The sequence below is a fragment of the Eleutherodactylus coqui genome, chromosome 5, assembly GCF_035609145.1.
Source record: "Eleutherodactylus coqui strain aEleCoq1 chromosome 5, aEleCoq1.hap1, whole genome shotgun sequence".
Lineage (NCBI taxonomy): Eukaryota > Metazoa > Chordata > Amphibia > Anura > Eleutherodactylidae > Eleutherodactylus > Eleutherodactylus coqui.
In genome coordinates, this window is record NC_089841.1 from 36,685,538 (window position 1) to 36,713,514 (window position 27,977).

General features: G+C 43.9%; 1 protein-coding gene across 1 annotated transcript in view; it reads left to right on the top strand.

Annotated features, from left to right (window-relative positions):
• LOC136628738 (zinc finger protein 268-like) overlaps positions 1-27,977 on the top strand; it is a 451,149-nt gene that overhangs the window by 234,529 nt on the left and 188,643 nt on the right. The window contains exon 5 of the mRNA XM_066604840.1: positions 2,925-2,989. Within this exon, the coding sequence (XP_066460937.1) occupies positions 2,925-2,989 (65 nt within the window). The remainder of the gene's footprint in view (positions 1-2,924; positions 2,990-27,977) is intronic.

Consider the following 27,977-nt stretch of genomic DNA (forward strand, 5'->3'; position numbering starts at 1 on the left):
CCTAATGCTACCGCTGAAATGTTACTAATTCTGGGCTCTGCCTATACCGCTGCTAATGCTATGTCACTGGGGTGTGGAAACAGAGGCTTCCCAAAGACATGATGGTGGCGAGGCCATTTCCCACCAACGCGGTTACTGTTAAGGTGCATATAACCACGGACACGTGGAGAGGACACGTAATGCCTCAAAAACATCCCCCTCCTCCTCCAACAATGAAAACATTCTTGGCAAATACCTTTGCATTGGTCCGTCTGGTGGCAGTCCAAGAATTTCACCTTTAACGACAAAACAAGAGAGCCCCCCCACCATCCCCCCCGCCACGGCCCACGTAATCCTGGCCACATTCCGAAAACCAACTAAATAAAACCGCGCTACTAGGTCTGCAGTCGCCACCACATTCCCACCAACGCGGTTACTGTTAAGGTACATATTACCAGTCTGACTGGGGCATGCAGTGTGGGCCGAAGCCCACCTGTACTGTATCTGACGTTAGCTCTGCTGTCCAGGGCACTGCAATGGGATTTATTTATGTACCGCCGGTGGCTTCCTGGGACCCACCCATGCTGTCGGTCCACACAGAGTTGTACCTGCCTGTGTCTACTTATAAAGAACCCCAGTCTGACTGGGGCATGCAGTGTGGGCCGAAGCCCACCTGTATTTAATCTGACGTTAGCTCTACTATCCGGGGCACTGCATTGGGACAAACTACAGGAGCAATACAGCGCTAATGAGACGTGCACAGCTACGCTAGCATTGGAGTCCGCTGTAGGCCCGCGATTGCTGAGGGTTTGTGCAGAGGCCTATGTCCTGGGTGCAGTGAAAGTCCGCTTCCTGCCTACAATTGCTGAAGCTGTGGGCCGAGGCTTATGCCGTGGGCGCGGTGCAAGTCTGCCATGTTTGGCCGCTCAGATCAATTTTTTGTTCATGTATTGGGTTTCCTAGGACCCACCTATGCTGTTGGTGCAAACTTAGTTCCCATTGCGGTGTTTGACCTGTCTGGCACAAAGGCACTGACTGACTTGGGTAGAGGGCAGGGCGCAGACGGCTTTCCCCTTGCAGTGTGGATTGAGCTATGCGACACCTTGACAGAATTGATACTGTGTGGCACATGGATTCCCCATTGCTATGCCCACGTTTGCAGCTCCTGACAGAGGTGGCACAGGATTATATTTCTCATTGCTTCTGTACAGCATTGTGGGCTATCGCCCCGACCCTTTTAAAGAGGGTCGCTGCCTAGCCGTGCCAACCCTCTGCAGTGTGTGCCTGCGGTTCCTCCTCATGGCAGACGCACTTATAAATAGACATGAGGGCGGCGTGGCATGAGGGCAGCTGAAGGCTGCGAAGGGACACTTTGGTGTGCGCTGTGGACACTGGGTCGTGCGGGGGGGGGGGGGGGGTTGGGCAGCATGTAACCCAGGAGAAGTGGCAGCGGAGTGTCATGCAGGCAGTGATTGTGCTTTGTTGGAGGTAGTGTGGTGCTTAGCTAAGGTATGCCTTGCTAATGAGGGTTTTTCAGAAGTAAAAATTGTTGGGAGGGGGGGGGCCCCACTCTTGCCGCTATTGTGGCTTAATAGTGGGACCTGGGAACTTGAGATGCAGCCCAACATGTAGCCCCTCGCCTGCCCTATCCGTTTCTGTGTTGTTCCCATCACTTTCTTGAATTTCCCAGATTTTCACAAATGAAAACCTTTAGCGAGCATCGGCGATATACAAAAATGCTCGAGTCGCCCATTGACTTCAATGGGGTTCGTTACTCGAAACAAACCCTCGAGCATCGCGGAAAGTTTGACTCGAGCAACGAGCACCCGAGCATTTTGGTGCTCGCTCATCTCTATTAAATATCTTTTTCACTTACTTTTTTTCCATTTTTTAGTTTTATTAGCTGTAAAAAGCTAAAAAAAGATATATTTTTTTAATTAGTATATTTATGCTAAAATAAAGTATGGGAACGGGTTCCTTATTTTGTTTCGGACGTTTTGATATATAGTATGTAAGTATAAAGTATGATCGAGAGCTTGGGACTGCACTACTGCTGCCTTAACACTATTATTTCCACTAGCTGTATTTTTTACTCAGGATTTGTGTAATTTTTTTTTTTTTTACATTTTCTCATCTTATTTCTATTCAGGAACCTCTCTTGTTCTCTTCTATATAAGATAAATTTCCTGATTGACCCATTGAGGATGGAGAAAAAGAGAAACAAGACGGCAGAGAGTGTATTAAATATCACCCTAGAGATAATCTTCCAGCTTACTGGAGAGGTGAGAGATTCTAATGATGTCACATCACATCATTCTTATCTATGGTGATAACAGATGATGTCACTGGAAAGGGGAGAGCTTCTGATGATGTCATATTACATCCTTATCTGTGGTAATAACAGATTATGTCACTGGAGAGGTGATGGACTCTGGAAATGTCTGTAGTGATATTTATTAAGGTCTCCCCACATACAGGATTACACAGTAGTGAAGAAGACCTCTAGTGATGGCTGTCGGGCCCCTACGTGTGATGGATGGAGAAGACCCCTAAGCCCAATCATAGGGCCCCCACCTTACACCCTGATACATGAGGACATCAATGTACAGAAGATTCTAGAACTCACCAACAAGATGATTGAGCTGCTGACTGGAGAGGTGACGCTGCAGGGAATGCTGGGGCATTATGCAGTAACAGCACTGGAGGCTTCTGGGTAATGACTGTATATTGTGTTGTCAGGTTCCTATAAGGTGTCAGGATGTCGCTGTCTATTTCTCCCTGGAGGAGTGGGAGTATTTAGGAGGACACAAGGATCTGTACAAGGAGGCCATGATGCAGACCCGCCAGCCTCTCCCATCACCAGGTAATAGACAGGACTAAATACACGGAGACTTTATTATCTGTATGTAAAGAATGACTTTAGTGTCTGTCTGTGTTTCCTCCAGTTCCATCCAGTAAGAGAAGCCCACCAGAGAGATGTCCCCGTCCTCTTCTTCCACAGGACCATCAGGTAGATGGAGATGTCCCTCCGATCTGTAGAAGGCTGTGAAGCCCTTGTCTTCAGTCTTATTAGATGTCTTCTACTTGTGTGATGAGGCCGGTGGAGATGGCAGGATTACCGCTGACCAGAGACATTACATGTTGTCTGGATCTTCTCCCAGTTTTCTGGCGGTGGAGATTGCTGGTGGGAATAAGGAGCCAACAGGTTGGATTTATATCTATCTGCTCGTTTATGTCCTCCGAGACAAACAGCGGATGTGTCTGGTAGATGCTGATCTCCTCCACTGAGACTATGTACAACGTGTCTAGCCATGATGGATATACATGTGTATGAGGTTCCTGAGGGGTCATTGAGCCGCCATCTAATATCTATGTCTGGCTTCTAGACCTGCAGCTATGTAGCTTAGATAACTACTCCTGTCAGGTCATTTTTGGTCATCAACATACGAAATAATGATTATTTCTGGTAATGTAAAACCTTCCACACGACTTCTCCAACCGTCTGCTTTCCTTTTTTACAATATTTGTCTCACAGCTTTTGTATCAGGATGAAGATTTGACTGATATTGATGATACAGTGACAATTGTGACGGTCAAAGAGGAGTTTGAAGAAGAGATTCCTACAGATAATCACCAAGGTGAGTAGTAACCACTAAATACAGCAGAGAGGAGTCACAGATTCTCCTCAGTCAGCGGCTGCAGATGTTATTCTGTGGTCTGTGGGATTATTGGTGATGACAGATCCTGCAGTCCGGGCCCCGTCCTCCCAGCTGGTTCATCCTGTAAACCTGTTAGTGGAAGTAGATATGAGACTGCAGGCCCCCAGTCATCAGGGCACTAGGACTACTCGCCTGTAGTAAAGCATAGTGTATTATTTATTGGAGTGTTTATTATTGTGTTAGGTATAATAAAGTAATCACATTTATAATTAGTCCAATTATAACCTGGAGACATATTTGTATACTGCAACAATATGTTTATATAGGGCAGTAAGCCAGTGTGGCCTACTGGCAGGTAATTAACACTTTAGGTTAGCAAATTTCCATAGGGTCAGCCATCACCAAAGCTGGCTATACTCAGGAGATAAATCCGATATAATGGCCTAATTTGACCGTTTTGGTCGTTTTAAAAATTATATGCAAATGATCGTTCTTGCCAAAATCTCATCTGTCTGCTTGGATATTTTCATCTGTTGTTAACTTAATTGGTTGCAATCTGGCCAATCCTTATCTTATGTATTGCCAGTGTGGCAACAAGTCACACTGACAACAAGGGGGCAAGTTAGCTGAATTATTGCCATCTCCTTGGTGAAAGGGAACCTGCTGCTAATTTAGTGGCTATGGAACCACCAACTCTTGTAAAACTACAAAATAATGCACAATCACATTACTTTAGTCATTCTTGTAAAAGCATACCTTTAAAAAGACTATTAGGCCCCTGGGCTGTATGTAAGTGCCCGGCAGGCAGTCCAGACTATCTTCTGTGCTTTCGCTGGACCGTGTCTAGTGAACGGTGTACCATCTCTAATATTGTCCCTCTCTCTCCACAGCGATAGATGTGTCGGGAGCTCCGGGACCAGCGCATGTGGAGTTTAGTCCATTGAATCTGCCCACGATAGGGAGAGATGAACTGCTAATGCGCTGGTCTCAGAGCTTTCAGTGTTTGCGCGAGACTTGGCTCTCCGTGTTCTTGACATGGAGAACATAGCAGCAAAGAGAGGACGGTGTAAGGGGAGGCACTCAGTACGCTAGAGATGATCCATCCTGCCCACCGGACCACTCACTGGGCTTTCACATACAGTGAGTGATGATCGCTCAAAAATCGCTAAAAAGCGATTGTTTGAGCAATAACCGTTGCGTCTAAACGCGCGGCCATCGTGCACTTTTAGTGCACTGCTAGGTGATCGTTACATTCAGGCCAACCTAAAAATCGTCATGCGATCATATCAGGACCGCACGCTAAATTCTCTGCAGGTGGTGCTGAGTGCATTGTTACCCGTTGGAGAACAAAGGAGCTGAAAGCAGATAAGAGCTCTCCGGCTATTAACTGCATTCAGCTAAAGGCTTCGTTTTCACGCTGATAAGCTATTAAGTAGCTGAGTAGCTACTTAATAGTTTATGCAAAATGATCGCTCAAAGCTGTCACTCAAACTGTCGTTTTAGCAATCTTTGAGTGATCATCGCTCCGTGTAAATGGGCCTTAACACAGTAATGTTATAAATGTGCATTACTTTCTTTTATGGGTGTAGGTGGTTTCATAGCCACTAAACTAGACACAGGTTCCAATTAAGACAATTGGCACAGTAAGAAATTTAGTCCCACACAGAGGAATATGGGGTCAAACTGGTCATCTAGATATATTTCACCAAACACATAACAAAACAAAATAACAGGCTTCCTATCTGGGCTCTAAAGTTACACAGTACATCCCAAGCTATCAAGGCTCTGGACCTACTGCTCAGCACCTTAGAGAACTTGCAGTATGGAGGTAAAATGAGTATGATCAGACCCACCAGGCGTTTGGTACCCTTGATGCCCCTTGGATTCCACAAGAGCTTATTAAGCTACAGATAAGTATATTTCATGTCCAGCACCCAGGTTCAAAATATAATGTGAAAGAAGCCACTGCTAAAATCAGGCCCAAAAGCCAGTGTCAAAGGTAAGAGAAAAAAATGTAGATAGGTGCGAAGTACACTCTAAGTAGCTGAACTGATGTACAACCTTCAGTTCTGACTTGCCAATGGTGATACGAGGAGGACGGTAGTTTTCCTGAGGTGCGGGCTGATAGAGAACTTCTGTTTTCTTCAAACTGATCTCCAGCCCGAATCAGCTGGTGGCTTCTGCCTCCGAGTGGGACACAAGTGCAGCAAAAGATAGCTCACAGACAAGTTGTACCATCGTCTTAGTTTTGGCCTTTAGTCTCCTTGGGTTGAACAGGTGACCACCAGTACGGTATCAAAAGTAAACACTATCCTGGTCATCTAGATCTGTCACGTACAGTCCCTCGTTTTGTTCCCTACATTTCTATTGAAGCCATCGAAGAACAAATTCCATATCATAGTATTCCTGTTGGCTCTGTAGAAAGGATTTTTCCTGTAACAGAAAGCAGAGTAATCTCACTATGGTTGGAGCAGTCCAAGTTCTTCTCTTTATTTTTATTTACGGTGATGATCCCGCATCTTCGAGGTCCTGTGGCAACTTGCCATGCTCCCAATAGCAGACAAAGAGCCACCATGTATCCAAACTTTAGGTGGAATTCCATTAATTCCTGCTGCCTTGCCACTTCTCAGCTGTTTGATAGTCTTGATGGTCTCATTTAGGGTGAGGGACTCAAGGTCTGTATTCTCTGGCTGTATTGTGATGCAAGATATTGCTGAATTTTGGACCATACTGTTGGTGGTGAAGAGGGTCTGAAAGTGTTTTGACTGCCAATTAAAGATAGAAGTCTTGTCTGTTAGGAGTGTTTGACCAACTGCACTGCACAAAGGGTTTTGAATTTGGTGTGAAGGGCTGTGTACCACCTTCAGGGCCTCATAAAACCCTTTGTGGTCTCCAATGCCTGTGAAGAGCTGAGCTTGGTCCACCATTCTATCTGGAACACTCGAAGCCTACACTAAAGGTTACTGCATGCACTGCGGAAATTTCTTTTTTGCCAGGGAATGATGGCTGACCAAAGTCCATCAGCAGTTCTTAGGTCTATTGATCATTTTCATCAAAGCAGTCTTTATTTGCTGAGAAGCCTAGAACTTCTTCAGAGGTTTGCAAGACAGCAGTTTTTAGATTGCTCTACAGATCCTTCCCCAGAAGAGCTCTGGAAAAATCTATGGAGCACATAGAAGATAGAACGAGGCCGAGCATGTGCAGTAAGAGCGCATCTTAGGGAAGAAAGGACATTTCATTGCTCATGCTTGGCCTCATATTGTATAGGCTCCACTGATGTCAGCCCATAGAAATTTATGTAAGGTGCCAAGCATCTTGGGAGCAGACTGGGGGTGGGGGGACCTTCAGCATCTCATAACTCCACGCAGCACAACCGCAGGTTGCCGATTTTGAAGGCTCCCATGCCTGAAATTCCATCAAAGTCACAATGTACTGCAGTACTGAAGTACTGCAGTATATTGTACAAGTGATCAGGCAATAGGTTCAAGTTCCTTATGGAGACAAGAAAAAATAAAAATTACATTTAAAAAAAACTTTATTAAACACAATATTAAAAGTTAAAAAAGCTTTTCCTTTTGTTTTACATGACAAGATCAAAACAATAAAAAATGAAACATAATTGGTATTGCAGTGTCCATTTTGTTGCAAAGAAAATATGCAATGACAGTTACCCCGCCCCTTGAAAAATGATCAAAAAGTCATATGTACCATAAAACTGCACCAATAAAAAAAACAAGAAGTAAAAAAAAAAGTAGTAAAAAAAAAGCCCCTTTATATATAATATATATTGAAGCAGTACAGGGGGAAAAACTTCAGGCCACAACCAGAATCTTGTCTGTGTTTCTCTTTATTTGCTTGTTGAACATAACATAAATGCCTGGTAACCTCCAGTCAACAGAAAACAGGAAGAAACAGTCTTTTTTCAAGCCAACAGTCCAGCAGAGTGAAACATAAAAGTCCTTAAAGGGGTTGTCCCGCGGCAGCAAGTGGGTCTATACACTTCTGTATGGCCATAATAATGCACTTTGTAATGTACATTGTGCATTAATTATGAGCCATACAGAAGTTATAAAAAGTTTTTCACTTACCTGCTCCGCTGCTGGCGTCCTCGTTCCCATGGTTGCCGTCTAATTTTCGCCGTCTAAAATGGTCTAATGGCCAAATTAGACGCGCTTGCGCAGTCCGGGTCTTCTGCTTTCTTCAATGGGGCTCCGTGTAGCTCCGCCCCATCACGTGCCGATTCCAGCCAATCAGGAGGCTGGAATCGGCAATGGACCGCACAGAAGAGCTGCGGTCCACGGAGGAAGAGGATCCCGGTGGCCATCTTCAGCCGGTAAGTATAGAAGTCACCGGAGCGCGGGGATTAAGGTAAGCGCTGAGCGTTTTTTTTTTTAAGTCCCTGCATCGGGGTTGTCTCGCGCCGAACGGGGGGGGGGGGGGTTGAAAAAAAAACAAACCGTTTCGGCGCGGGACAACCCCTTTAAATCAGGGTGGCAAAGGCCCAGCAAACCTTGGTCACAGGGTGCTGTGGTGTCTTCAGTTCAGCTCACTTTCAGCCTGTGTCTCTCACCCCGGGAATTATTGTATGTACCGTATTTTTCACCTTATAAGACGCACCGGTCTATAAGACGCACCCCCGTTTTAGAGCGGGAAAATAGGGGGGAAAAAATCAGTACTCACCTCCCCTGGCGTTCTGCGGCGCTGCTGCAGGCTGTCGCTCCCTGCTGGTCCCCGGCAGAGCATTGCTTTCTGGACGCAGGGCTTGAAATCCCCGCCTCCAGAAAGCTAATACTGTGATTGGCTAACACACGCCGTCAGCCAATCACAGCCATTCAATTACATCATTGAATGGCTGTGATTGGCTGAAGGTGCACGTGTGTTAGCAAATCACAGCCCCGCGTCCAGAAAGCAATGCTCTGCCGGGGACCAGGAGGGAGCGACAGCCTGCAGCAGCGCCGCAGAATGCCGGGGGAGGTGAGTAATGATTTTTTTTTTTTTTCGACAAGAGGAGAGAAATCTTCTAACTGATCGCACATTTGTTCGTGCGATCGCGAATTTAATGCACAATCGTGCTAAATAAATCGTGTCCGCGCGTTAAATTCACGATCGCGCTAAAAATGGCGATCGGAACGAATTTTCAGCAGATTCGCTTTAGAAGACGCAGGAACATTTCCCCCCCCCCCCCCCCACTTTGGAGGCGGAAAAAGTGCGTCTTATAAAGCGAAAAATACGGTACTAAGCGGCTTTATAGATGAGCAGTTCTGTATTTGTTTTACACCGTGTTACTGACCTCCTGCTTCATGGGGTATTTTCTATGGCTTCTGGAAAAACAGAAATTAATGTTGGTGCAGAAATAGCTAAACTTTTTTTGTATGACATACCCTATTTATGTAGTGTGAGTTCAGTGATCTACCAGGGACCGAACCTGAGGCTTGTAGAAGATTATGCTGTACAGTCTTGCATGCCTCTTTTTCAAATCCCCAGAAGCCCCCATATTAATGATGACTGTTACAATAATTTCTTTATAAGGTCAGAGTCACACCTGCAGTTTCTGGTGCTGTTATATATGAAGGGTTTTTTTTTTTTACGAACTCCAGAGAAAAACTATGAATGACTTGTCCTCCTTTTTTGTACCTTCTACTAACTTCAGCTAAATAATAAGAATTAGAAAACCACATGTACTAATCCAACCTTCCACTTGCTTCACAGCCATGACTTCTTCATACATGACCATACTGCTCCTCCCCCTGCGATAAAGTGCATGTAGGTGTCAGGGAGTGTGTGAGATGGACACCACCTAATAGCATTGACTCACAGGAGTCTTTATGGTTGTCCACTAGAGACGTGGTGACAGATAAACTGATATATGAACCTATGAAGATGGCGGCTTCACCGCAGAAAGGAAAACTGCAAGAAAACAACCTGGTGGCCGATCATGATTTACTGGTCCATGCTCTGAGGTCTGCTGCTAGATTGTGTTGCTGAAATTTGGGTTAGACCCTAAATGGATCTGTTCTCTTCCTCCAAATCAATCAGCTGAGTTTTCCTTTTGGAGGAAAAAGGAAACAGACCAGTCAGTGGAGAGATACAAGACAGACACAGGTGAATGCATTATGTCAACGCTTTATTTATATTGTTCCCGGGATCAGCCCCTTACATCGATTTGTGTATGACCGATCATATTGTGATTTCTAACATTTGTACATATTTGGAAAAATAACAAAAATGTGACAAAGAAAATCACCAGATCACAATAATATACTTCATTTTGATACACATAAATCATAAGATTAATGATTAAATGCTGATTTTGACATTTTTCTCACCACTGTGGGCGGTAAGCATCTTTCTCAACCTCTTGTCCTCTATCAGAGGCCTGGGAGCTTGAGAGTTCTGTACAGAATCTTCACTGTTCCTAGTATTACACTCTTTTGGATATTGTGCACTGTTGTTGTTCCTGAGATTTGTTGGAGCCATTCCCCCAGCTTAAGACTTACAGCCCCAAGTGCTCCTACTGCCACTGGGACAACTTTGGCCTTTGCTTTCTACATCTACTCCAGATCTTCCTTTAGGCCCTTGTTCTTCTCCAGCTTCTCATACTCCTTCTTTCTGATATTGCTGTTGCTTGGTACCGCTGCATCTATCACCACCGCTGTCTCATAATCCTTGTCAATTGCTACAATATCTGGTTGGTTGGCCAGTACCTGTTTTCCATCCATATCCATCCATATCCCACAGGATCTTAGCCTTGTTATTCTCCATAGCTTTCTGCGGAGTCTTCCATCTGGATTTGGGAGGGCTTAGCTCATGCACTGTGCAGATTTTCTTGTACATAATGTCTGCTACTTGGTTGTGCCACTTAGCTGTTCCTGCTTTTATCCTGCCACTATGTATTGGACTGTCTCTCAGGCTTCTTTACACACTGTATTCCTTGGATCCTGTCTAGTGTGGTAGATCCCTGCTTCTATGGATCTGGTGCTTAGTGCCTGTTCTTGTGCTGTTATAATCCGTGCCTCAGTGCTGTCTTTGAGTCTGGCCTTCTCCACTACTACCGTACTACTAGTAGGATTTCCTATTGTCAGCCACTTTAGTTATCTATCTAGGGGCTTAACTTGACATGATCCTCTTTCCATCTATCCTTCCTTCCATGCCCACTGCTGAAGCCTCGGGCATCTTATTGATGTACCCCTGGATCCTCTGACTTTAGGATGGTGGCTTTGACCCCCTTCAGACCCCATCCACAGGTGTTGGACTTGGGCTGGAAACAACTGTACATTTTGAGGAACTTTCAGGTCTTCACGTTGGCAGTCTCCATGTCTTCTTTTGGCCAACTCGCTATGTCAGCAGTGTATTTGATGACTGGCATGGCGTACATGTTGATAGCATGGATCTTGTTGTTTCCATTGAGCTGGCTCTTTAGGACTTGTCTCACCCTTTTAGTGGTACTTAGATGTTGTTGAATTCCTTGTTTCTTCATCATGAGAATGTGGGATACCAATGCACTTGTAGCTGATCTGTATGTCTACTAAGTGCCCTGATGGCAATTCCACCCCATTGGTCTTAATAACCTTGCCTCTTTTTACTACCATCCAGCCACACTTCTTTAGTCTGAATTACATCCTAATATCCTCACTGTAAATCCATGTCAGGTGGATCAGGGAGTCAATGTCTCGTTCTCTCTTGGCATACAGCTTGTAGAGGAGGTGTCTGATGGTAATTCCACTCTTGAACTTGTATCCATATCCAGTTCTTGTGATTTTTCTGGCTGAGGGGGTTCAAGCCTATGCAGAGCAGTAGAGGAGACAGTGCATCACCTCTGTAGAGCCTCGTGTGGCGCAGAGCGTAAGCTCTCGCCTACGACCTGAAGGTTGCAAGTTCAATCCCTGCATGATTCAGGTAGCCGGCTCAAGGTTGACTCAGCCTTCCATCCTTCCAAGGTCAGTAAAATGAGAACCCAGCTTGGTGGGGGCAATAAGTAATAATTACCTGAAAGCGCTGCGAAATAAGTTGGTGCTATACAAATACCAAGATTTTTTTATTTTTTTTAATATGTTGCATTTGATCTATTTGTCTTGAGTTCACGTCCAGTATTGTCTTCCACAGTCTCATTGAGTTTTTGAGGTAGGTCCTTGGTGTCCTGTTGACTTTGTAGAGCACCAGGCATCCACAGATCCAAGTGTGTGGCATTGAGTCATAGACTTTCCTATAGTCAATCCAAGCTGTGCTGAGGTTGATCTGTCTGGATCTTGAGTCTTGGGCAACTGCTCTGTCTATGAACAACTGGTGTTTTGTTCCTGTGGTGTGATTTCCAGTGCTCTTCTGAGCTGTGCTCATGTATTGACCCATATGGCTCTGTAGCTTGGTAGCTATGATGCCGGATAGGACTTTCCATGTTGTGGGAAGGCACGTTATTGGCTGGTATTTAGATAGTGCTGTTACCTTGTGGGGATCTTTAATAATCAGTACTGTCCTTCCTTGTGTTAGCAACAGGCTCCCTCTCAGCCTGGCTATCAGCTGGTTCATTTGTACTGCAAAGCATTCATGTACTACGGTTAGTTTATTTAGTCAGTAGATGTGGATCATGTCCAGGTCAGGTGTTGTCCAGCCTCTTATGTTCTTGATCTACTGTTGGACGTCTGCTACCGTGAGGGTAACCAGTTCCTGTTCTGAGAGATTGCTAATCTCTGCTCCCAGGCCCTGCAGCCACTTTGCACTGGTGTTGTGTCTTTTCTTTTTCCCATATGTTTCTCCGGTACTAGAAACTTCTCCATAAGTTGCCTTGATTTTAGCCTCAAATCTCATTTTCCATGAGGATTATGTACTACTGTTCTTCTTGATTGTGTATCCAAGCATTTCCAGAATCACAACAGCTAGGAAACACTAGAAGCAATGGTATGAAACTGAAAGGGAGAAGACACTAATTAGATATTAGAAAAAACTTTGACAGTGAGGGTGATCAATGAGTAGAAAAGGTTACCACAGGAGGTGGTGAGTTCTCCTTCAATGGAAATGTGCAAACAAAGGCTGGACAAATATCTATCCGGGATGATTTAGTGAATCCTGCACTGAGCAGGGGGTTGGATCCGATGACTCTGGAAGTTCCTCCCAACTCTACCATTCTATATCAGTTCATTGATTTGAGTTGTGGTGGAAGTAGGGATTGTAGTGTTGACTTTGGGATCTTCTAGCATACTGTCTGATGGTACTTCTCTGCTGAGCATTGGTAATCGGTGTCTAGGGTGGACTGTAACTAGTTTTATCTATCATCATTTGCTTCATATCTGCTGTTGTGCTTTGTAGCGGCGGGGTTGGCAGAGGAGTTCCAGCCTCCAAACTTTTCAGCATATTCAGTTGTCCTTTCAGTTGTTCTATACTGGGTATAACGTGTAGTTGGTGTATCTCGAGTTGTGAGAGTAATTTTTACTAATATATATATATATATATATATATATATATATATATATATATATATATATATATGTCATTTGACACATGTTCAAGTAAAATCCTTACAAAGGCTCTATGATAAATTGTGGTTTATCACTAATAGACTTATTCATAGATGCAGTACGAAAACAAATCTTTATTAGACAAAAAAAAAGCTACAAAAAAGTCCCAAGTGCAATTTCTACTCTGCTTTTAGCTCAAAAATATCACAAATGCAAAGGAATGTTACCTCTGTCAGAGAATTGATATAAATATCTGAATGTGATTGATTTGATTAAGCTATCTGGTATTGGTGCAGTTATATTTATTGATCAATTAATTTCTTCCACATTTTAGAATCTGTTTGTCACCATTTTCTTGGTCAGTTAATAATTGAATTTTGCTTCCAGGCTTGTAATTTGTACTGAAAGTTCTATATAAAAATGTTATAAAATATTAATATCTCTTTTTTAAGATTATTTTAATTTTAAAAAAGTAAAATCTGTTAATTTTGGCAGATGACTGTACCGGGAGACGTCTGATATCTGCAGATTGTAACACAGAAGAATGTGTTATCACACAAGATACATATGAAGAGCCTGCCATTATTTCAGATATCCCCACAGCCTTTCACAGCAAAGATCCATCATCTGATCGTCCTATACAGGTCCGATCTTCTGATTCATCGCATACTGACGAGCAGAAGAAAAGTCACAGAAGGGGAGAACATCAAAGAGTTTACACAGGGGAGATGCCGTATTCATGTACAGAATGTGGGAAAGGTTTTACTTTGAGATCAAATCTTGTTAACCATCAGAGAATTCACACAGGGGAGAAACCATTTTCCTGTCCAGAATGTGGCAAATGTTTTAGTTTGAGCTCAAATCTTATTAACCATCGGAGAATTCACACAGGGGAGAGGCCATTTTCATGTGCAGAATGTGGCAAATGTTTTTCACATAAATCACATCTGTATAGCCATCAGAAAATTCACACAGGGGAGAAGCCTTATTCATGTCTTGTCTGTGGAAAGAGTTTTAACCGGAATTCAACTCTAACTGCACATCAAATAATTCACACGGGAGAGAAGCCATTTTCATGCACTGTTTGCGGAAAGTGCTTTAACCGGAAGTCAGCTCTAACTGCACATCAAATAACTCACACAAGAGAGAAGCCGTTTTCATGTCCAGAATGTGAGGAATGTTTCTCAAGCAAAGATTACTTTGTTGAACATTGGAGAATTCACACAGGAGAAATGTCTTATGTCCAGAATGTGGGAAATGTTTCTCCCACAAATCAAATCTTCTTAAACATCAAAGAGCTCACATAGGGGAGAAGCCGTTTTCATGTTCAGAATGTGAGCAACGTTTTTCTTATAAGGCAGATCTTGTTACACATTAGATAACTCACACAGGGGAAAAGCCATAATTAAGTTTCAATATGGCCAATGCTTTACTCACAAATCTTAAACCTCAAAGAACTCTCACAGGGGAGTAGCCAATTCAATGGTAAAAGACACAAGAAAAAAAAGGATTGTTATTCTGTTCTCCCTTAAAGTACCTTTACACAGGGTGGTTCTCGCCTGAATTCTTGTCCCATGTACATGCGGCCACCAACAGGGCACTGAGTGGGAAATTGCTCTCCTGTTGGAGTCACTAGATTTTTTAGTAGAACTAAAAACTAAGCAACTATCGTGCCATGCAAACAGGAGCAGTTCAATATTTGCGGTCAATGAAGATGGGCGGGCCGGAACGATCCCGGCCTGCTCCTTCTCCATTCACTTGATTGACTGTTGCTCTTGTGAAAGCACGGGAACGATAGTCTGGCGGTAGTCCATGGGACAGCTGTCGAGCACTTATGCCCGTTTAAAGGGACCTACAGTCCTAACAGCAGCATTACCATAGGGGGGTAATCCTGCCCCTGTGTACTGGTGGGACAGATGGAATTTTCAATTATGTCAAGTAAATTAATTCTAATCATATAGCCCACCTCCCAACCCTACTATTTAGAGGCAGTGCTGCTTACCTTCCTTTTGTTATTATAAAGTATATTCTATCAATGAAATGGGAAGCTTTTCTGCTGTTAGGACTAAGGGAAAACAGATTAACCATCTAAATCAAATCAATTCCTCCCTTACATCCTACCAGCAGCACAACCATGGGGATTTAAAAAGTAGGATCCCCTATGGCAGGGTCCTCCTGCAAGGTGGCATTAAGGACTGAGTGTCCAAAAGTCACACAATCTGAAAAACGATTGTTCCGTCTATAATGATTGATGAAGGTATTGTGTGAGGTTCCATTGGAACACAAAAATGTGTTCCAATAGAACCAGAATTCTTTACGCCCACTAAATCGACATTGCATTGGTAGAGTGGGCACTGAAGAAAAACACTGACTCTGTACCCTATGAAAGGTAAGTTAGTTGAATTGTCTCCTTGATCCACCCACTTAAAGGGGTTGTCCCGCGCCGAAATGGTTTTTTTTTTTTTCAATAGGCACGAGACAAACACAAGGGATGGGTTAAAAAAAAAAACAGTTTAGTACTTACCCGAATCCCCGCTCTGTGGCGACTTCTTTCTTTCTTAGCAAGATGGCCGCCGGGATCTTCACCCACGATGCACCGCGGGTCTTCTCCCATGGTGCACCGTGGGCTCTGTGCGGTCCATTGCCGATTCCAGCCTCCTGATTGGCTGGAATCGGCACACGTGACGGGGCGGAGCTACGAGGACCAGCTCTCCGGCACGAGCGGCCCCATTCACCAGGGAGAAGACCGGACTGCGCAAGCGCGTCTAATCGGGCGATTAGACGCTGAAATTAGACGGCACCATGGCGACGGGGACGCTAGCAACGGAACAGGTAAGTGAATGACTTCTGTATGGCTCATAATTAATGTACGATGTATATTACAAAGTGCATTAATATGGCCATACAGAAGTGTATAACCCCACTTTCTTTCACGGGACAACCCCTTTAAGGTGAGTTTTGAGGCTCTCCACCACTTCTTTATTGAGAAGAGAACTAATAGATTCTCAACCTGCCTAAAATCCAGTGTTCTCTCTTGGTAGTTCCTTAGATTTCTGGCTAAATCTATGGAGTGAAGTTAGACCTCTTCCTCAGAAGATGGATTTGATCAAAAAACAAGATGTTATATCTGTAGGGTAGCGCTGTAGCTTAGTGGTTAGCACTGTTGCTTTGCAGTGTTAGGGTCCTAGGTTCAAATCCAACTAAGGACAACATCTGCATGGAGTTTGTATGTTTTACCCATGTTTTTCTGGGTCTCCCCTGAGTACTCTAGTTTCCTAATGCTAATAGTTGAATTTAAAAATTGTGAGCCCCAATGGGGACAGAACCACATGTAAAGTGCTTTGTAATATGTATGCACTGTATAAATAAAGGTGATTGATTAGAACCTCGTTTTGATTGGAGAAGGAAAGCATCTTAGGTGTGAAGATAGGTAAGACGTGTAGAAGGACTTTGTCCAGAAAAAAGGTTCTCGAGCTGACCGGGCCTGTAGTTCCCCAACTCTTTTAGCTGATAAATATTTGAGTTTTGGACAGTACACCTTCGGTACGGAAAGCAATAATCTAGATATAACCACAAGCAGAAAGCATCCACCTATGTAGAGCTAACTAATGTTATAAGACTCAAGAAAGAGGCTTAAGGAATTTAACCCCTTGAAGACCAGGCTGTTTTGGTTCTAAAGGACCAGGCACTTTTTTGTAATTTTTACCCATGTGGTGGTTTGACTGTTCTATTTTTCCCCCCTTCAGCTACCAAAATTAGTTTTGCTGCGTTTTTGCCCCCGTGACATATAGGGTTATTTTTTTATATCTCCTTTTTACTGACTTTTTCTTTCCCGTTTTTTGTTTTGTTTTGTTTTTTGGGGGTAAAAAAAAGGATTTTTTAAACTAGTATATTTATGCTAACATTTTGTTTTGGATGTTTTAATATAAAATTTGTATAGTTTTGTATTAGGGCGCATGCAGCTTTTGTTGGCGTCGCACACACTCCATTATTTTTTTTCTCCTGTAAATCCTTATCTAACACCTGCTATGCTAGGCATTAACACCCAAGTATTGGTGCCTAAGCAATTAGTTACATTCCCTTTGTGCTAAAGCCCCAGCTTGTGTATTCTCCAGGTTACGACCTCTACTTGCTTTTTGACTATTTTGACTTCTGTACGACCGTCCTCAGCTATATTATTGGACCACGCTATTTGTCTGCTGACTGCCCTGACCTATCACCTGATATCCACACTGAATTTTATGCCAACATTGGCTTGTTTTGGGATTACATCTATATTCACACGCTCGGGTACCTCACCTCAGCCTACTGTAGCGTCAGCACCTACACCACTGAAGGTACTTCTGCGAGTAGCAGCTTAGGGATCCAACAGCAAAGACCAATTTATGCTTGGAGGATTAAAAACTGGGGTTACCCAAATGCTGCCTCCAGATTTAACCACAAGCCAAATTCTTGTGTGGCAAGGTGGATCCACATCTGTCTGACAGTTTGTTTAGTCCATGGATCTCATTGGGGCTCCAACCACATCCCGGATTCAATCACATGGGATTGCACATTTCAAGACCAAGTGTCACAGATCTTACAGAATGTCGCTTGGTCTGCACAGGCCACTATCCATGTAGCTTCTCAGGTTGTTATTACGCAGCTCATAAACCAATTGTTTACAGAGCTAGTAGCTTTAAACTGCACCCCTACCAAGGTCCTCCATTCGGGCTCACACTTCTGGACCCCAACTTCTGTTGCCCTCAAACTATGATAGAGACCCCAAGTGCTACAAAGTTTTCAGAACCAGTGTCAGATACATTTTGAACTCCAACCTGCACAGTTCTCTACTGACCGAACAAAGACTGCATGTGTTGTCTGATGAGGCCTTGTCTGGGATACTCGGTTATGGAAATGAAATGATGCAACTACCACCAATTTACAGCCATTTCTGACTATCTCCTTACCTGTGTTTGAAGAACCAGGGCAAGTTTTTTTCCCATCACTTTCATACTCTTGTGCTTTCGCTAGAAGTCCAAGAAAGCCGGGCAACTTGGTATACGTTTAATGGTTTTATGCATTGGGTGCAGAACTTGACTGGAATGATCAGGCAGTATGTTGCCAACTTTTTGTGGTAGGGACTTTTTGGCAGAATTAAACAGCTAGGTGGCAGAAAATTATCATCCACTTTGGAAGACCTCATGTTAATAGCCACTGAGATTAACATTCACTTTAGGGAGCATCTGCGTGAGGTCGCATGGCATAAGAAATGGGTATGTCTGTCTCTCAGCTTTCTGAGATCACTTCAGCCACTCAGTGTTTCACCAGCTAAAGAGCTCATGAATGTACAAAGGAATAAGTCCTCATCTGAGGAAATCTAGAGAAGGTGTACACAAAATATTTCTCTATTGTGGTGGTTCTAACCATTACCTACGAGTTTGCCTACTGAAACTGGGAATCTCTGCCACCTAGGGAGTGGCTGCCTCCAAGTCCTCTCCAAGATTTCTGCATTCCTGACCTGTGGTGACCTATAGTTTTATACAGAAAAATAAATAAAATGACAGGACATCATAATAAATCATATCAAGGTAGATACTATCCATTACCTATAACCTACATCCAATAATCACAAACAGTCCCTCCTTATACTTTCAAAAACTACAAAAAGAATGGAGTTGAGGACTTAATAAAGTTATATTTTTCAATTTCTGACTTTATATATACACAATAAAAAATGTGATTTTAGTAAATCCTGTACTCCATTCCTTTTTTGCTTTTGAAAGTTTTATACAGAGGCATACCTGGATTACAGCTCCGCCTTGAACTTTATCCACCACACTCTGGTGGTTAAATTGAAGATACCAATGTCCCCCTGAAGAAGCCATTAAAGGTCACTTCTGTGGATGAGGAGCTCCTGCCTGATGTCAGATTTTTCACCGTTCCTCTGAATCTGCAAATTGGGATGCTGTAAAGAGAGATTACTTTAATTGTCTTACCCAGGTGTCACAGTCTGTGGTCCGCAAGGGGGTTGTGGCACAGGGGTCCCGACATGTAGATTTCTGTGGTTTGTCCTTTCTTTAGGTGTTTGTCTGTATTCCCTCAGTGGTTTCCTTGTGACATATGTTGATTTTACCTTTGTATTTGTGGAACTTTTTCTGACCTATTGCATTACCTCGGCCGTTATATAAGGCTACTTTTTGGTGTGATTGTTGCTGAATATTGCCTCCGTTTTGGTGGAGTGAGATCACGTTCATAGGAGTTTTGCTGCTAATCTAAGAAGTTTTTTCTTGATTTGTTTGTTTAACCCTTTAGTGACGGCCCAATAGTGTTTTTACGTCCTGCCATTGCAGGACGTATATGGAGGGAGATAGCAGCGCCGGTTTATAACAGCTGACACCCACGGGCAGGTGTCATGTCAGCCGAGGGCCTTCTAAAAGGCCACAGGGCTGCCTTGGGAGACTGCCTATCAAGTCATCCCCGTGGGGTGGCTTGATAGACTGCCTGTCAAAAAGCGGTCAACGCATCGCTGGTTGTGGTCCCCCAGGTGGACTGAAAGGGAGTATGAAAATAAGAACAAAAAAGTTTTACTAATTATTTTAAAAAAAAGTAATAAAAGTTAAGAAAAAAAAACCTTTAGCCATATTTGCAAAAAAAAAAAAAAAAAAAAGAAAATATTAAACCAAAAATACGTGTTTGGTATTGTTGCGTCCGTAAAAGTCAGATCTATCCAATTAATGCATTATTTTACCCGCATGTTGAACGTGGTATGAAAAAAAAAAATAAAGAACGCCAGAAATGCACTTTTTTGGTCACCCTATCTCCAAGAAAAAATTTAATAAAAAGCGATCAAAATGAGCCCTCACTCAACTATGTCGACGGAAAAATAAAAAAGTTATTGTGCGCAGAAAATGGACCAAAAAATAATTTAAAAGAATTAAATATCTTAAAGAAAAAATACAAGTACTACAGCAAAAAAAAATATATATATATATATACAAGTTTGGTATCATAGCAATCATACTGACCCATAGAATAAAGTTATTTTTGTTGCAGTTTGTGCGCCGTAGAAGCAGGACGTAACGAAAGATGGTGAAATGTCGTTTTTTTTCCATTTCTCTCCACGTAGAATTTTTTAAAAGTTTTTCAGTACATTATATGGTATAATAAAGAGTACCATTGAAAACTACAACTTGTCCTGCAAATACCAAGCCTTCATACAGCGACGTCGATGGATAAATAAAGGAGTTATGATTTTTTAAAAGGGAGGAGGAAAAAACGAAAATGGAAAAAAAGCAAAAAAGCTCTGTCACTAAGGGGTTAATTGTGCTGTATTGCAAAGTGGTGCTTTTTGTTGTCAGTTTGTGTTTTCTTTCTTTTAGGTGCTAGAGTTAGTGGGCAGGGCAGGGCTATTCTTTCCTAGAAGTCATGGTGTGGTTGTCCCTTCCTTCTTTTGATTCTATTTTACTTCACTCCATTCGTGGCCTGCTCCCTGTGTGAAGACAGCCTTGCGTTCATCCTGGATATGGTGCATTTTGCATTCAGGGCGAAGGTGACACCAGGTCTATAAACTGTGTTGTTGGGACTTCCTTGGCTCCACCTGCATTCCCCAGTTGTCAACTGGCATATCTGTCATTAATGTACTCATTGCCATATCCATTGCCTACTCTTGGTTGCTCCTGTCCTGTGATCTCCCATTCTTTGAGAGCTTCTGGGTCTACCACCACAGTTTGCTGCCTGTGTTGAAGTACAATATTTAGAAAGAAAGATGCTGACATTTAACCTCCTCACAGACCATAGTTATTCACTCGATTTACTTCCAGAGGCTGTTTCTCCCAGAGGTTGAGTTTATCCATTGTCTCTAGCAGAGACCCATGCCAACAAAGAAAAGCTTGAGCAGAGTTCCATCCATAAATCCACCTCGCTTGTCAATGCGGGTAGTTTCTTTGTCAAAAAGACTTCCTTGTGTTTCACTAACCATGGTGAGCCTACTGTAAAAAATAAATATTCACTAACTCTAATCTCTGACCTGAAACTCAAGATTTTCACGAGACTAGATCCTTATGGTGCCTACAATCTCATCAAAATTTGTGAAGGAGCTGAGTGGAAAACAGCGTTTAACACTAGAGATGGACATTATCAATATTTTGTCATGCCATTAGATCTCTGTAATGGTCCTTGGGTATCCCAAGAATTTGTAAATTATGTATTCCATGATCTGTTGTACCCTTCAGTCATTGTTTACCTGGATGATGTACTAATTTTCTCACCACATCTCACTTATCAGAGGCATGCAACATCTGTCTTACAGTGTTATGCCCCAATTATTTGTATGCCAAGCTTGAAAAAATGTCTTTTTGAACAATTCAGTGCCATTTCTAGGTTACATCATCTCTACTGAAGGCCTTAGCAGGAACCCAGAGAAGTTGTCAGAGTGTAACATTGGGCAAAGCCGCTAGGTATGAAGGCCATTAATTGCTGCTTGGGGTTCGCTATTACCGACCGTTGATCCCAAACTTTTCCTTGCCCATTTTTACATTAACAAATTATTCTATGGATATGGAAAGGTTATGGTCCTGAAGCTTGGGAGCCTCAAGAAAATATTAATGCTACTAAACTCATCAAAAAATGTATTTCCCAGTCATCTCCACGACAGCACCACCTGAGATTGCCTCCTCCTCATAGAACAGGAACATACCGAGAGGTTAAAAGCTGCCCCCTCTCCCACCTTTCTCAGTGTTCTTCCTGTCCTACCAGGAGGCAGAATCACAGAGAGGTGCTGGTGGAGACACCAGCAAAGGAAAAAGAAGACTTACAATGGATCGGCGGACAGTGGTTGTCAGCCTGTCCCCCCTTCCTGAAGATCGACTCCTGGGACGCCGCATAGGGTGGTTTCCCCAGGCCAGATTCCTTTCACAGTGGCCCATGGGGGGTTCAAACTCGGGGCCATGGCTTCCTCCTCCATTTGGGGCACAGGCTCCTGCAATCTAGTGCCGGCATAGGGGCCGGTGCATTGCTCTCCGGCTTCCTTAAGGGGAGAGGGCATTGTCACGTGACGGGCGTGATGACATCAGTGTAGCGGCATCTCATGACGCGAGGAGGGGGTGTGGCGAGGAGCAAGAGGTGCCAAATGAAAAAAAAAAAGGGATTCAAAAGGAATCTAAGAGAAGATTGGCTTGACGCCTAAACTAAGCTCTACTGCTGCAGGCTTATTGTCTCAAGGTGACTGCAGTACTAGAGGAGAATGAGTACTCCAGCACCAGACATTCCTGACTCGGCTGCGACATCGGAGATCGTAAGTAGCCCGTTGGGTAAAAGCATGTAATATTTCGACTCAGAAGTACGGTTATGCTTATTCTGCATTCCTCTGTCTGTTGCCAGGGGCATAAGAAAGATGCCCCTCTCAAGACGAAACAAAAAATGCAGAGTGCGAAAAAAGGTTGCCTTTCACGTGCAATAGACCGCTGTGCAGGGCATGCATAGCCAAGCTAGTTAAAGAGGAATCAGGCAGTTTTATGGAGGATGTTAGGAAGCTGATTAAGGAGGAGGTCCATCAAGCTCTGACGTCACAGACACGGCAGCATCCGGGTCCAGTCACCACAGGCGTCCTTATAGTCCAAAAAGATATTCTGATTCAGAAAAAAGTTCAGTAATGTTGGACTTTGAGGAGCAGCCATCTCCCCAGGAATCCTTGGGCAAAGAAGACTATAAAAAATATCTGTTTCATCAAGAGGACCTTTCAGAGCTCATAAAATCCGTGAGGGCCACCCTCAAGATGGAGGAGCCCAGGAAGCCTTGTACAATTCAGGACTAGATTTTCGGAGGACTAGGGAAAAGGTGTAGGCATACTTTCCCAGTCCATGGAAATATATCAAAATTAATCCAGAAGGAATGGAAGAAACCCGACATAGGGTCCTTTTCCACTCGGGACGTCAAAAGGCGCTATCCGTTCGAGGAGGAGGTATGTGCAAACTGGGAGAAAATACCCAGGGTCGATGTTCCCGTAGCCAAAGTGGCGAAGTGCACAACACTCCCATTCGAGGATGCCACACAATTGAGGGACCCTATGGACCGAAAAACGAAGGGTCTCTTGAGGAGGACCTGGGAAGCAGCCGCTAGCCTGCTCAGGCCTGGGGTAGCGGTCACTTGCATGGCTAGAACCCTAGGAGTATGGTTGGAGCTTCATTTGTCCAACAAAATGCCAAGAGAACAAATTCTGAATTCACTCCCGATCCTAAAGATGGCTACAAATTTTTTGGCCGATGCATCAGCAGAAGCAGTGAAACTCTTAGCACGAACAACAGCACTAACCAACTCCACCAGAAGGGTGCTGTGGTTAAAATCTAGTTTCTAAAAGCAAACTATGCTCTCTTTCCTTCCATGGGCAATTTCTATTCGGTCCAGATCTGGACAAGCTCCTCGAGAAAGCAGCCGATAAGAAAAAAGGGTTTCCAGAGAAAAAGCAGCAAAAGAAGACATTTTGTCGGGCCCCAGCGCAATACTCCGAGCCCTACAAGGGAAAAGGCAAGACAGGCAGATTGAGTTACCCTAAAGGGGATAAAGGGAGGAACTTCCTCTTTAACCCTCACCTGGGGGACCTGGCCAAGCAAAAACCCTGGCGCCATCCCAGTCGGGGCCAGGCTGGGGAGCTTCGCAGATCGATGGGCCCCAATCTGCGAGCCAAGAAATCACAGTGACGACTGCTACTTCTGCACAGTAAAGATCATGGGCCATACCAATAATAGTAAGTGTAACATTGTGTATCCTAATATGCCATCTACCATGAGACCTGTGCCCCATTGTGAATCCATCCCTGTGCCATCTCCGGCCAATGTCAAGCCCCCAACAGACACCAATTCAGATGGTGATACCAGTGATAAAATGTACCAACCAGACTGAATGGAGGATATAACCTCAGTGCCATATACCCAGCATCAACTGAATGATTTGGTTCACCATCTGAATTTAGACGCATCAGACTTGTTAAGATCACGACTTCATGAAAAGAATTTACTGTGTCCTAATACGAGATTTTCCTGGTACAGACACTGAGAAGCAGAATTGATTCCGTTTTTTGCTGAGGAAGGCAGTTTGGTACATTGTTGAGACATTCCAGCAGTCATGAAATGCTTCAGCATTAATTACAATTCAGGAGAGTGGAGGTTGTTCATAGATGCCAGCAAATTCAGTTTAAGCAGTGTTTTATTACACAATACTAAGATCTATCCGTTCCAGTAGCGCATTCTGTGCCTATGAAACAGACATACGAAAACCTTACATTTCTGCTGGAAAGTGAGCTGTACAAGCTCCATGAATGGTCTGTCTGCGGGAATTTCAAGGTAATTGCAATATTGCTCGGCCAACAAGCAGGCTGCACCACATTTCCTTTCTTTTTGTGTGAAAGGGACTCCAGAGGAAGGACTGAACATTGGGTTCAGAAGCAGTGGCCAGTCAGAAGTACCTTCACATCTGGCAAAAAAACATTGTTTCACTTCCACTGGTTGATCCCTCAAAAATACTGTTGCCACCATTACACATAAGACTAGGCTTAAAGGGGTTGTCCCACGAAAGCAAGTGGGGGTATACACTTCTGTATGGCCATATTAATGCACTTTGTAATGTACATCGTGCATTAATTATGAGCCATACAGAAGTTATTCACTTACCTGTTCCGTTGCTGGCGTCCTCGTCTCCATGGTGCCGTCTAATTTCAGCGTCTAATCGCCCGATTAGACGCGCTTGCGCAGTCCGGTCTTCTCCCTGGTGAATGGGGCCGCTCGTGCCGGAGAGCTGGTCCTCGTAGCTCCGCCCCGTCACGTGTGCCGATTCCAGCCAATCAGGAGGCTGGAATCGGCAATGGACCGCACAGAGCCCACGGTGCACCATGGGAGAAGACCCGCGGTGCATCGTGGGTGAAGATCCCGGCGGCCATCTTGGTAAGGTAAGTAAGAAGTCGCCGCAGCGCTGGGATTCGGGTAAGTACTAAATGGGTTTTTTTTTTTAACCCATGCATTGGGTTTGTCTCGCGCCGAACGGGGGGCCTATTGAATAAAAAAAAAAAACGTTTCGGCGCGGGACAACCCCTTTAATGAAGCAATTCATGACAGCTTTACGCAGGGACAGTAAATGCGTTCAGTACCTTGGTGTTAAGTTTCCTTCAATCACTTCTGAAAAAATCAAAGCTGGCATTTTTATAGGCCCACAAATCCAAAAATTAATGGCGGACAACATATTCGAGAAAACCATGAGTGAGTGCGAATTACAAGAATGGACTGCATTCAGAAATGTGGTACAAAACTTTTTGGGGAACACAAAGGCTGCAAATTACACCATTTTAGTCTGAGATGTTGGAATCCTATAAACTGCTTGGTGGCAACATGAGAGTCAAAGTTCACCATGTTCCTCTAAATTACTTCCCTGACAATCTTGGTGATTTTACGGAAGAACACGGCGAGCGCTTTCATCAGGATATTAAAGTGATGGAAAAGAGATATCAGGGAAAGTGGACGGCACATGGGATGGCCGACCATTGTTGGGTGTTGAAATTTTATAGATGATTGATAAAAGTTTTTTTTAAGGTGATGCACTCAGGGTTGTTGCTTTTGGCAAATATATTGGTTTTGGTTAGAGATGAGCGAGCATACTCGCTAAGGACAATTACTCGATCGAGCAATTGTCCTTAGCGAGTATCTCCCCGCTCGGATGGAAAGGTTCGGGTGTCGGCGCAGGTGACAGGTGAGTTGCGGCCGTGAGCAGGGGAGAGCGGGGGGGGGGGGGAGAGAGGGAGAGAGAGATCTCCCCTCCGTTCCTCCCCGCCGCTCCCCGCCCGCCTCCAGCAGCCGAATCTCTGCTCCCCAGCGGGCAGGTACTCGCTAAGGACAATGCTCGATCGAGTAATTGTCCTTAGCGAGTATGCTCGCCCATCTCCAGTTTTGGTGTTGATTAGTGGAACCCTGCTGGACTCTGAGCCTTTTCTTTTTCCATATTAAAGGGGTTGTCCCGTGCCGAAACGTTTTTTTTTTTTTTTCAATAGGCCCCCCCGTTCGGCGCGAGACAATGCATGGGTTAAAAAAAAAAAGTTTAGTACTTACCCGAATCCCCGCGCTGCGGCGACTTCTTCCTTACCTTAGCAAGATGGCCACCGGGATCTTCACCCACGATGCACCGCGGGTCTTCTCCCATGGTGCACCGTGGGCTCTGTGCGGTCCATTGCCGATTCCAGCCTCCTGATTGGCTGGAATCGGCACACGTGACGGGGCGGAGCTACGCGATGACGCGTAGTAGGGGGTGGAGCCAGAACTCCGCTCGTGCCGAGACCCAAGAGAAGGGAGAAGACCCTTCTGCGCAAGCGCGTCTAATCGGGAGATTAGATGCTGAAGTTAGACGGCACCATGGAGACGGGGACGCCAGCAACGGAACAGGTAAGTGTATAACTTCTGTATGGCTCATAATTAATGCACGATGTATATTACAAAGTGCATTAATATGGCCATACAGAAGTGTATAAACCTACTTGCTTTCTCGGGACAACCCCTTTAACTTTATTTATACCACATCCCTCAAGCTGCTCTATGGAGGAGCATTGCACAGGGGCAAGGTGGTGATGAGCAGCACTCAGGCACTTTCCTAAGGCCGGTTTCACGCAGGCAATAAAATCGTGCAGTGCGAGAGCGAGTGAAAAAACGCAGAATTATGAAACCCATTCTTTTTAAAGGTTTCTTTCACAGTTGCAATGTTTCTGATTATGCAATGTAGTGTGAAAAAAAATCATGGCATGTCCTATCTTTCTGCATTTCGCTCTTTTTTATCACCCGTTTCCCTATGGAGCCTTCGTTTTATCGCAACGCAGGAACTTGCAATTTTCGTGCGATCTGTTTTTAACATTAGAAAGTTTCATTGTCTTTCTTGCGAGAAAATCACAAGAGGTAGTGATGTTGCTGTGAGAAAAAGCTGCGCTGACATCTCATGAGCAAAATTGCGCTATTGCCACGATTTTCTTGCCTAAAGGTGTTATGTGGCTTTAACTACAAGGCACTGGTTAATATTTTGGCCAAGCTCACAACCCGCATCAAGGGTCCTCGTTTCCTGCGGGTCCCTATACTAATATCAATCAAAATCACTTAAAAAGGGAAATATACAGTTCGATTTTTATGGCATTCACCAGGTGCAATAAAAGATGTCCATTGTCTGTATTGTTGTGAGTGCGGTAATACATAACATGTGATGGTTTTTAAAACACTTTTCGGAATACTACCAATTTAAAAAGGGGTTTTGTGGAGAAAATTATGTATTTTCTTTTAACTGGATTTTTTTTTTGCTTTAAATTAAACTTTGTGTAACTTTCTATTTTACACTTTTTTTTAGTCCATGAAGGGGACTTGAAGATGCGATTGTTCAATCGTGAGGATACTACACTGCATTACTTATGTAGTGCATTCTACTAAATCTATAGCATCAGCCTATTAGACTGTGCAGAAGGCGGGGCCTAATAGGCTACGTAGCATGGCAGACACAGAGCTCTTTGTCAGACTTACAATTGCCATGGGAACTCATTGGTACCTTGCGACTGCATTGAGGGGTGCTGATGGGTGACAGAAAGAACCCCCTCCTTGTGTCACCTACTTATATGCTGCAGCTGCTATTAATTGTGGCATGTAAAGGGTTAAACTGCCAGGTTTCCCCTCTCTTGGCTGTCATGAGTCTGCCTTAAAAGGATGGATTAAAACGACAGGTTTAAAGTTGTAAAAAGACAAATTGGGGTAAAAAAGTTGGTCTAAACAATTCCAGAAATGATAATCTGACACACAGAGCTCTGCTACATCAATCCTGATCATTTCATCCCATACAACAGGGACCTGCATAGACTACCCTCCCCCTGGTCATGTGATCCCTGACTCCTCCCACACAGGTG